The sequence below is a fragment of the Adiantum capillus-veneris genome, chromosome 15 (assembly GCF_014529385.1).
Source record: "Adiantum capillus-veneris isolate H3 chromosome 15, ASM1452938v2, whole genome shotgun sequence".
Taxonomy (NCBI): domain Eukaryota; kingdom Viridiplantae; phylum Streptophyta; class Polypodiopsida; order Polypodiales; family Pteridaceae; genus Adiantum; species Adiantum capillus-veneris.
Genome location: NC_140945.1, coordinates 40,113,913 through 40,126,087, shown reverse-complemented (window position 1 = coordinate 40,126,087; position 12,175 = coordinate 40,113,913). Strand labels below are relative to the sequence as shown.

The 12,175-nt window shown below is 40.1% G+C and overlaps 1 protein-coding gene across 2 annotated transcripts in view; it reads left to right on the top strand.

The window, feature by feature from the left end:
* The window catches only part of LOC147440566 (uncharacterized), a 65,580-nt gene extending 55,854 nt beyond the window's left edge, over window positions 1–9,726 (top strand). Inside the window, exons 2-6 of one of the 2 annotated variants that reach the window (XM_086530291.1) lie at window positions 5,709–5,810; window positions 5,944–6,072; window positions 6,214–6,286; window positions 6,586–7,626; window positions 9,467–9,726. In XM_086530291.1, the coding sequence (XP_086386417.1) occupies window positions 5,753–5,810; window positions 5,944–6,072; window positions 6,214–6,286; window positions 6,586–7,624 (1,299 nt within the window). In that variant the 5' untranslated portion in view covers window positions 5,709–5,752 and the 3' untranslated portion in view covers window positions 7,625–7,626; window positions 9,467–9,726. Of the gene's footprint in view, window positions 1–5,708; window positions 5,811–5,943; window positions 6,073–6,213; window positions 6,287–6,585; window positions 7,786–9,466 lie in introns of those variants that run through there. The other variant, XM_086530290.1, reaches the window with a different exon arrangement.
* The last annotated feature ends 2,449 nt before the right edge of the window (window positions 9,727–12,175 follow it).

Here is a 12,175-nt window from a genome sequence, read left to right as displayed (position 1 = left end):
GGGGGGGGGGGGGGGGGGGGGGTGGTGGAGGTCTTGAAATAGGGCAACCAGATTTTGCTGCTAAAAAGAGAGAAAATGGGGTCACTCATTCTCAATTTTAGCAAGAGAGGGGGTGCCTAGTTCTTTGATAGGCATAATTTGCAAATGGCTGCCCATTAGTAAGTGGGCGGCCGGTTCATTTTAAACATAGTCTGAACTTGTTCAAAACTCAATGAAAACTTATGAGCTGAAAACTATGCTTTCACAAACACACCCCAGGTATCCGTGGATGCAGTCTCATACACAGGTATAGACTCCTTCATGGGGGAAGGAGAACGGAGCAAGGAATCTTCGTAGTACTGATTGTCTTTAAAGAGGAGCTAGTAGTAGAAGCAAGTAGAGACTTGTAGGTATTGAATGATTTGATGAATTTTATCTCACAAGGGATGACATCAGGAAGGAAATGCGCACGAACGCAGAGAGCTACAGGAACTCCATGTATGGAGACATGATGAGAGAACTAAGGAGAGAGATCCGGGGGATACAGAATGAGGAAATTCAGATCGTGAAAACGGAATCACGAAACCTAATCAAGGCCGAAGTAAATGTAACAAAATGCGTTATGCAAAAGAAACTCGATGAGGCAGTAGCAAGTTTTGACGCATGGAGAACAAATATGGAAAAGCACATGGAGGAAAAAGATGCAATAATCGAGGAGCTAAAAGGAGAACTTGCGGCTTGCAAATCTGCAACTAAGGAGAAGGGAGACGACCAACCTTCGGTGTTGAAGGAGCTCGAGGACATTAAGGATCAGATGAAAGCTCTACGGGAAGGAGATGAACAGAAATCGAAAACGGCATCTTCATGGGCGGAACGTCTTGTTAAGACACAAGAAAAGGTTGATGAAGCAGAGAAATGGATTGAGGATGCGAAGAAAGGGAAGGCCCAGATGCCTGAGACCACACCTACTTCCACCATTATTAATATGACCATTGAGGAAGAGCAGAAAAGGAAGACTCGAGCTCTGCATGTGCGGGTCACAGGAGTCAAGGACAAAGAGAATGTAGATGAAGAGGTGAGGGAACTGCTACAACGCATGGGCATCACAGAGCCTACTCACACAAGTGCATGGAGAGTGGGCAAGAAAGGAGTCGATGAGAAGGGAAACATAAAGGATAGGGCACTTATTCTCCGATTCCCGAATATAGAAATAAGGAAAGAATTTCTAAAGAAGAGGCCAACTCTTAAGAAAACCGGGATTTTCTTGGGAGATGACCTTACATTGGCACAAGTGGCACACATGCAAGAGTTGATGCCAGAGATCAGGGCAGCAAGAGAAAAGGGGAAAATCGCCTTTTATAGAGGACGGAAAGTAGTGGTTCTGGAAAAGCGCGCATCATGACGGTGCGAGACCTATGGAGCGACGCTCTGCATAGCAGCATGGAATTGTAATGGATCATATAGGCTAGATGTAGGTGCCTTTGAAGACAGCTTTAGGGACAGAGACATAGTTTTCTATTCAGAGACACACCAGATACCGGGACAGCTTATGCCACATGTGAAGGGGTATTTATGGGAAACAACTGGTCGACCAGACAAGAGATCTCTACGAGGTATCCGGGGTTCAGGAGGAGTAGCAGTCTTATTTAAAGAGGAGCTGAAACCACTACTATAGATTATCAGGAAAGATGAACAAGCAAGGTATATGTGGGTGAGAATGAGAGCCGAGACAGGTAGATTTCTATATATCGCTATATGCTACTTCCCTCCAAGTACATCAGTCTACTCCTCGCCTAAAGGACAGTCCCCTTTCTCCATATTGAATAATGACATATGGGAGTTCTCTAGAGATGGAGACATCGTTCTCTTAGGGGACTTTAATGCCAGAACGGCCAACTCTCAAGCAGTATTCTATGATACTTCTGAGGAAATGCTCAGAGAAGTGGATTTATCACAGGAGAGGCTTACTAGAAACTCACAGGATAAAGAACACACTGAATATGGGAGACATCTCATGGAGATGGCAACTACACATGGTTTGGCCATACTTAATGGTCTAGAGAATTTCCCTTTATCTGGGGGATTCACATGCTTCCCGCACGGGCATGGGGCCAGCACAGTAGATTATGTCATGACTTCACCAAGCTTTATTTCTAGTATCGAGGACTTTAAGGTGGGACCCAGACCGGTTGGGATTGCAATGGATCATGCTCTCTTGACCCTATCAATCTCCTTCCAATACAATGCCTCTCAAGTACAAAGGAAGAAGACGCACACAAGATATACTTTCACACCAAAGACTGATTCAGTCTATGTGGAACAGATCTATAGTAGGATGTGGGCAGCCGAGCCAGTATATACTGTAGAGGAGATTACTTCTCAGCTAACAGAGATACTACATGGAGCAGCACAAGAGGCATACCCACATACTCAGCCTGATCAGAAGAGAGAATCTGGGAACATGCCTCAAAACAGTTGGTACGACGAGGAATGCAGAGAGACGAAAACCCAGGTCCAGAAAGAGCTTACACTTGGGACCATCACACATAAGCAGTCTCGGATTGCTCTTCGGCGTATAGTACGTCGCAAGAAAAGGGCATTTTTAGCCAAACTGGAGAAGGATTTATATCAGCTCTTCTTGAGTCAGGACTCACATGAGGCCTGGCGTTTATTTCACGAGCAATCATCACCTCCGAAAATTACTTCTCCTGAGATTTGGGGTCAATATGTAACATCATTATATATGGTATCTGGACAGCCTCCATTACCAGACCCGCTAGAGCCATGCCCTGCTACTAGTACTTTCTTTACTACGGAAATGGTGGAAAAATCCATTGATAAGATGAAGACAAGAAGAGCATATCATCATGAGGGTTTAGTAGCAGAACATCTGATCCATGCAAGGGATCTACTTTCAGAAGTCCTTGCTCGTCTGTTTAATCGGGTCATGTGTGAAGGATTACTTGAATCTTGGAAATTATCTACTATCGTACCTATTTTCAAGTCAGGGGATCCTATGATACCCGGGAACTACCGTACCATTATGGTGGGTCACACATTGACCCGACTGTACGCATCCATTCTAGAACAAAAATTGAGTAGATGGGCAGAGAATGAGGGCATAAGGGCAACAGGACAAGCTGGATTCAGGAGGGGTTATTCCACTCTAGATCATATTCTTACGCTCACAGCCATTATTGAGGAAGGAAGAGCAAGCGGGAGAAGGATGTATTGTTGCTTTGTGGATTTTCGGAAAGCTTTTGATACAGTACCAAGGGCCAGATTGATGCGCAGAATGCAAGAGTTAGGGGTCCCCAAAGAGATTATCTGGGGGATCATGGCCTTATATGGGTCAGTAACTGGTTATGTACGTACTCCAGAAGGGGATTCCGACATTGTTCATTCCACCGTTGGAGTAAAGCAGGGATGCCCACTGTCCCCTACTTTATTTGGTATGTATATAGATGAGGTATCAGATTACATTGATAGAGAGGGTGACAGAGGTGCTCAACTTGCAGGGTCATGGATCCCTTTGTTGTTGTATGCAGGTGATATTGTATTGATAGCAGAATCACTAGATGGAATGCAGAGGCAGTTAGATGCATTACATAAATTCACGAAGGACAGCGGACTGTCGGTGAATTTGGGTAAAACCAAAGTTATGGTGTTTAACACCACACCGCAGTGGGTTAGGAGATCGGCACCTACATTTGCATATGGCCATGATACAGTAGAGTACACAGATGCATACACATACCTTGGTGTGGTATTTGCAGGACCGAAGTTTACTCTTAAGAAAGCAGCGGAGGCTAGATTGTCCAGAGCCTCTACGGCCTTGGGAGGGTTGGAGAGGATGTGTTCACAAGTGCAATTTCAGGAACCACGAACAAAACTTTGGCTCTTTGATACTGTGGTGGCTTCGGCTATGCTTTATGGGGTCCAGATTTGGGGACCATCTGTGGATCAAGATAATTGGAAGCCAATGGAGAGACCTTTGGTATCTATGATTTCCCGAATGATTAGAGCCAAGGCCTCTGTACCACACGCGATTATCCAAGCGGAACTAGCTGCCCCTCCGATAGAAATTGAAGCTCTTACCAGATCAGTGTCCTTTATACATGGTTTGTGGGATACAAGTAATTGCCGATATACTAGATTGGCCCTCGAATCCTCTCGAGAGTTAGCAATGAAAGGGGATACATCATGCTGGTATGCGCAACTGTCTTCGTGGTTTCAGAGACACGGGTTCAGTATGGAAAGATTACCCCCCTACCAATACTCTCTTGAGGCTCCATCACTGGCAATTACACGAATGGATATTAATAAAATCATCCATCAGGATCTTATACAATTGGATACTGAGAGGACATGGGTAGACCCTACACAAGAATTGGGCACGAAGATGGCTGACTACAAAGAAAACTTCCTACAGCTATCTGAAGATGGATTTGTGATTCGCCCGAGCTACATGGATACCCACCTGTCTCATGGTTTGAGATGTGCTATTGGTCAGATTCGTACATCCTCACACCAGTTGGAAATTGAATTTGGCAGATTTAGGGGAATCCCACCTGAGAGCAGAATTTGCAAGTTATGCGGAATGGAGCCGGAGACAGAATTACACTACATATGCCATTGCACCGTATACTATGAGATACGTGGGCGTTTCCATTGCCTATTTAAAGAAGGCTTTGGACCTCTAGATAGAGTCATGCAATACCAAGATCAAAGATGCTTAGGCTTGTACCTACTGGAAATACATCGGCACAGGGATAATCTAATGAGAAGACAAAGAGCACTACAGCCTCAGAGACAGATCACAGATTTCTTCGGATCGAGAGAAGCAGGAGTGGAAGGAGAAGCAAGAGACCAGCAGCCAGCACAGAGTACCCACATCCATACCAAAGGCACCCTCATTGACGGGCGACTGAGCTTAGGAAATCGAGACGACCACGATCGAGATGCAGAAGCACACTTCACCGGAGGAGACTACAACAAAGAATTAGAAGCATTCTAGCCAGACACCCAGAATGCTCCTAAGAAGTTTATTTAATACTTTGTATTTATTTTTTCACATTTATTTTCACACTTTTCACACTTAGTACTTTAGTACTAAGGTACCCAGACTTTGTAACAGATTCACCACTTTTGTATCAGTTTGGTCTCATAGGTCATTCTGGCCTTTTTGAAGACGTTAATATAACATTTCATTTCATTTCTCTCTCTCTCTCTCTCTCTCTCTCTCTCTCTCTCTCTCTCTCTCTCTCTCTCTCTCTCTCTCTCTCTCTCTCTCTCTCTCTCTCTCTCTCTCAAGCTTGCTTTGCTACGTTAAGCTCATGCCTCATATCAGCTTCGCATCAAGATTTGGTAACCCCGTTATTTGTAGCATTCAATCAATATTAACATCTACAAATTGCCTTATTAGGTCTCCCCAATCTCGAAAAATAAAAATTCCTTTCAAAACATCTTGAGTGCATAAGTGAAGGGTGAGTTTAGGAAATGAAAAGGCCATGGAGGTGGAAAGTCAAAAGACTTTTTGTGTGTATATAAATAGAGATGGTCGAATGCACCTTATACATTTGTATTTTTCTTCTTGATTTTCTTTCCTTTAACGTTTTCAATCCATTAGGAAAGCCTTTTTATTTGTAGAGCTCAATTACAATTAAAGATAATTTGCACATTTTCAAACAACCTTTTGATGATTTTTTATGCAATAAATTTGATGGTAGGCTCTTCATGGTGAGCTCGCTTGCTTTTGGACTCATTCATTGACATGGAAGGAAGCCATAACGATGCATCGAGTTGCAGTACCGCGGCAAGCGAGCAGTCTGGTACTCTCTAAACGTTTTTCCTAACCAACATTTATCATACTATTAGCAAACAACTAATTATTTAGTGGATCATTGTAAATTCCTCACAAAGTAGTAATATATTCTTACCTAGCTTTTATGAGGTGATTGCTAGATAGAAGAAAACGGCCTAATTCTGATGGTGATGAGGATCCCAAGTTCAAACCTTACGAGTGTCGCTTTTGTCCCATAAAATTCACAAAATCGCAGGCCCTCGGTGGACATATGAATAGGCATAGACAAGGTATATTTTATCGCCCTCCTTTTTCTTCTTGGCTATTGTATTAGGCTCACTATATGTGCAATCATATGATGGTTTAAAGAAGGCTTTTTAAAATCATATTCGAGGCTTTTTGGCATCTAACGTGCAATCAATCATATGTAGAGAGGGAGAGAGAACAAGTCATAAACGCCCAGCAGCTCCTCATGAAACAACAAGATTTTTCACCTACACTTATGTAAGAACCTACTTCTAACAAGGTCTTTTCCAATTCTTGAGTTTTTGTCTACTCCCATATCAAAGTATACATACTTTTAAGGAGATCTCTTTAGGTACATGAGTTTTTGAAGTGTATGATGTATGCAATGGTGATAAACTAAAAAAACAATAACATGTAAAGTTGTATGAAATTAAACACACAGTAGTGCCTTTGAGAACTTTATGTGCATCTAAATTCATGAATTTTTAGTATGTAATTAGAAGATTTCCTACTAATATACATGTTTACTGACTCATTTTTTATCCTCTTCTCCTAAGGATGTCAGGTCAAAGCACTCAACCATCCCTTCCAAAGCTTTTCCACCCTCATCTACAAAGATCAGGTAGCGACAAGTCTCTTAAAGATAGCATTCGCATGGGTGGTTCTCCGCTCATTAGTCCAGTTGGTAGAGGATTTTTACAATCTAATCCCTTCAATCAATGTCTCAACTCCCCTTGGAACCACCAGCTTGAAAGTGGACCGAGCTCCTTACAAGCAACATTCAACTTCAATGGGATGGTCCCATATCAAGGACGTCAACAGCCGTACTCAACCACTAGCTTGAATAGTAGCGTACTATCCTTTATGGCCCAACAACCGCTTAATCAAGCACAGGATCATATGATGGTTTCTGCATCGTCGGACAAATCAAGACAACTATCAATGTTTCCTATTGATTCCAACAATCCGATGCTACAACGAGGTGAGAAGTATCAAACTACACAACAAAACCAGTCACAGGCACAAGAAGGAAATTGTATTTTGACAAACTCTCCAGGTAAGCCAAATTTTTTGTCAGCAACAAATCGAAGCTTTCTTCATCAAAGAAGCAATGAGTTGACGCATCAATCTGAGTTGTTCTTACTACAACCAGAGGTGTGCAATAATCTTAACTTTATTCCTTTTTCAAGCGGTGAGGAGGGGGTAAGGACATCCTTGCCCACAACTCAACCCATAGAGTTCAGTTTAGGCTCAGAAAATATGTTGGATAGCACATCATGGCTAAATAAATCAAATCAAGCTTTGAACACACTCTTATCTTCTACCAGCAAGGATTTTCAGCAAGAACTCGAGAATGTGAAGACAAAGATTGATGAAAGTTTGATAAATAGTGGTAGCACTGATCCAAAGCCGATAAGATGGGACCTTGAATTACAAGCAATGCCATATCCAGATGATATCAAGATGGGGAGTAAAGAAAGCAAACCTACTTCTATTGTAGAAGGAGCATCAACATCACCCTTTGAAGATGACTTTTCAAATGCCACAAGCAATTTGAATGCCCAACCTGACTTCAATAAATCTTCCCCAAGCTAGAGGTAAGTGCTCTTTCTTTAGAAGCACTACTAACTAGTCTTGCATTGAAGGGACTTTCACAATTACAAAATTTGATTAGGAACTATGGCATCATTATGTCCATTTTATTGTAATTGGGATAGCACATCATTTTAAAAAGGCGCATCGTATTTTAATTTTCACATTGTGAGATCTCTCTCTCTCTCTCTCTCTCTCTCTCTCTCTCTCTCTCTCTCTCTCTCGCTCTCTCTCTCTCTCTCTCTCTCTCTCTCTCACAGTGCTTGAGGATCTCCAGTAAGAAAAGAAAAGTATTCCAGCATCATTGAATGGAATCTCAACTTAACATTGGTGGTGTAGAAAAGAATTTAGCTGATTTGAAAAGTGATCATTGTGTTTTATTTAATGATATTGGTACCTCTAAAACAAATCTTATTTTCACTTTTTTTGAAATTGCTATTATTTAGTCACCTTTGAAAGTTTTTTATTTTTAACAAATAGATTCCTTTCACCTAGTAGCCAACAATGCATCAAAGTCCATACCTTTTAATATCCTCAGGAGTACTCATCACCTCATGGACATTGGAAACGAAAATATTCTCTCATTCAATGTTTGCATTAATCTCATTCAAAGTGCCTTAATGTATTTCAAAGTTGTTTTAGGGCAATGATTTTTTAAAGTTAAAAAATATAAATTACTCGTTAATCACCATACTCTTTACACCTTTAATAAAGTAGTTTTCTTAAATTGCCTTATATTATTGTTCTCATCGGGTGGGCTCGTTTTTCTCTAAGCACTGGCTTGGTGTATCGTGCTGGTTTCAAGATCTAAAAGTGCTAAGAGATAAGTGTAGAGCCATTTCGTTCTCTAGGAACAACATATTTTTGTATGTAAAATCTTGGACTGTACAAATATTGTGTTATTGTTAGCCTGTTTTGTTTTAGTGAGTAGGTTGTGATTTCTTGCTAGGACGTGAATGTTTTTTGCAGTTATCTTTTCCAAAACTTTGGCAATCTTCATTCAAACTTCACTAAAATTCACCAATAAGCTTAGGATAACATTGTATGCAAGTGCAAGAGTTTGTAGGTCAAACTAAGGAAAAGGTACAAAATTGTGACCCAACAATTTTCACCAATTTGACTTTTAATGATATAAGTTGGATCCCAATGTTGAATGGGTTTTAGGGGCACCTCTTTTGTGTAATCTAAATCATTGGTTAAAAATTTGAGCCCTTTCTTGCAAATTTTAGAGCCCACTTTTCCTAGGGGTGCAACTTTTGAACTTTGGAGAGAGCAAAATCTATAAGGGGTGACACTTTAAAGAAAATTTATGCATTCAGTTTTGGATTAGAGCATGTATATGGATCACGATCCAACATTTTGGGCTTTTGGGTTGAGACTCAAGCACTCTTTACATCTTTTGTATCGACTCTAGGTAGTGGTCTCCCTTTAGTCATGATTGGATCACTTTACACTTTCCTCTACTAGGTGTCCTAGTCTCCATTGTGCAGGTGTGTTAAAGCTTATTTTGTTTTAGTTTGCAAGTTGTCATTTGGATTTTTGATTTCCTTGACATGTGTGTCAAAAAGTTAATGATTTCTAGCAATGTTAGTGTTAGTAGGAGTCTTTTGTATGTTTGATAGCTCTTCTATGCTGATTATACACTGTTTTGGACCAACTGCCATCTTTCCATTGAGTACTATAGTGTCATCAATTTTGGGACCTGGGACTATGGTTGCCCCAAACTATTGGTGTTTTTTCCCAAGTTTAACTTAAATATCCTTAGCGCTCACTTTGTCTTCAAATTTTGTTGAGGTACATGGAGCGCGATCCATGTTTTTAAAAATTGACTTTTACACTTTGTAGGTGCTATGAAGAGCTTCCTTTAAATGGTTGGTGAGCTTGATTTGGGCAAGCCTAACTATCCCATACATGGATTTCCCCTCTGTGATTGAGGTGATCCATCCCATGATGGGTCGGAATCCTACTACCTATGTATGTATTTTAATCATTTACAGCATATGACATCATATTAGAAGCGTACATGTTTAATATGGTGGGTAACAATTTCCCGGGTTGGTCCATAGCAAAAAGAAAAAGGAACCTCTTAAGGCACAAAAGCTCTCTCTCTCTCTCTCTCTCTCTCTCTCTCTCTCAACTTGCAAATGAGCTTAGAAAAAGTTCCTCTTTCTCTCAATCATTACCCTTTCATTAGAAGTCATTTCATGCTTTCCACACTTTCAACTTTCTTTCCTCCTTTACATTTCTTGTTACCCAAATGGTTTGCAGTTTGAACAATTGATGGCTGTATACTGTAACTTTGATTGTTTGTGCCAGATTTAGTTAGAGCTCGATTTTTGGTGTCCTCCAGTTTTTGCCATATTGGATATACTTGGAAGTGTAACTATTGTAGATCTGTCATATACTTTCAAAGGTTTTAACGGTTATTTATTATCATTATGAAAAACATGAGAAAATTAGCCCAAAAAATATTATTTTTGACGCAAAAATTAGCCAAAATTATTCTCTTGCTTTGTCACTACTTTAGCTTGTATTGACTTTCTAATAACGGAGTTTTTGCAATTTTTGTTTCATTATTATACAAAAACAAGCAAAACATTTAAAAAAGTTAACAAAACACACTTTTTACAGTGTGTACTTTGATTTTATGGTTTACTGGTGTTCCTTTCTTCTCCTCGTATTCGAAGTCCTCGCGAATGAGAGGGAGTTAAGGGTGGAGCGCGTGCATATGCTATAGAAAATTGTCCATGCGAGGCCATGTAATATGGCCCTATTATGCAAATGAAGTCAATGCATGATGTAAAACGATGTGGTACAATGATACGGATCCTGAAGAAGGCAGTTCTCGTAACTGTGTAGCACGTTGTTTAATGGTGAAGGTGCTGGGTAATATAGTGTGGCATGGAGTGTGATTTTTTGGCGAGCATTTCAGAGTGAGCGTTTTTAGAGAATTCAGCATTCAAATTCCTTTTGTTTGAGGTGAATCACTATTCACTTTGCAACACACATACGAACTCATCATAAATGACACTTCACAATGCCGAAACAAGTTTCTCTCATGCGCTCAATCTAAAAAGAAAACTTTTACAACCTTTAATATATAATAAAATTCTAAAGAACATAACATTGAGATGAGTGAAATATACCCATATACTAATGTTGAAAGGCTTTAAAGTTTACATTTTTATTTAAACAACATTAGCAGAAGGATGAGTATTGAATGAAAGCAACCATTATTGTAATGCGAGAAAACTTAAAGCATATTTAAATAACATTAGCATAAAGTGGTGAAAATTAGGTGTCTCTGTTGTTGCTAGTGTCATTGACATTATTATTGTCATTATCGTTTCCATTGTTTGGTCCATTAGCATGTCCCTGTGAAGCAAAGTGTGAGCTCCACACGTGTACAACCTTCACATGCCTTTCAAAGGTTGCACAATCACGGGGGATACTTTTTTGCGAGTGATTTTTTGAAATCCGACGAGTAAATTTCAAAAAGTTTCTTTCCTCTCTTCTCAACTTTATTCTCTCTCTCTCTCTCTCTCTCTCTCTCTCTCTCTCTCTAAATTTTTTTTCCTTGACAAACACACCTCGATTCCACATCGTCGTCCCTTAACCTTGTTTCGCTCTCTCTCTCTCTCTCTCTCTCTCTCTCTCTCTCTCTCTCTCTCTCTCTCTCGTGCAATAGGGCTCATCCTTGATGTACACCTCATACCCGCACATGCCCATCTACTACGTGATGCTCAACCTTGAAGACTTCATGTGCTTTGTCTACAATGCATTTCTCTTCAATCACCTTAGCCTTTAAACAAAGAGCGAGACCAATTTTCTCTCTTTCTTTCTTCTTCAAGACAACACATGCCTTGTTTGCGTTCTTTTGGCGGTCGTTATTGTAGTAGTAGTGCTATCGAGAGGACATTCATCTCTCTCTTCAATAGAGAGTACATCACTTAGCATACCACGTACACCTTAGGGATCACATGAGTAAAATCCTAACAATATGTACAAGACTAGGGATGGGACGTTGGTTATGGATAGAGCTGGAAAGACCATGACATAGAGTTTGACAGCTCTGTACGGTGCACTTTGGACACTCACTACAACACGTCATGCAAAAATTGACGTTTATACCGAAGCAAATAAACGAGTTCTAAAATTTTGAACCGTCGATATAAGCGTCAGAGTTATATCGTTGGTATAGACGTCGGTAAAATAATTTTCTTTATCGACACTTGTAAAGACGCATGTATTGACATCCATACCGACACGTATACCCACACTTGCACTTGTTAAAAAAAATTGAGCAAAGATTACTGACATTTGTTGTTGTATGTGTTGCAATAACCAAGGCAACACCTCTCTGCTCAAAAGAAGAATGCAAAAGGAATCGGACTTTGCCTTAAGATAGATTGATATTGCATCATAAAACAATAAAGAAGTGTTAAGCAAATGACCATAAATATGAAACAATCAATATAAAAAGTGTAATAACCATAATTATAAATCAAAACCATGATAACCATAACCATTACCATTGCCATAAAAACCCCAAAA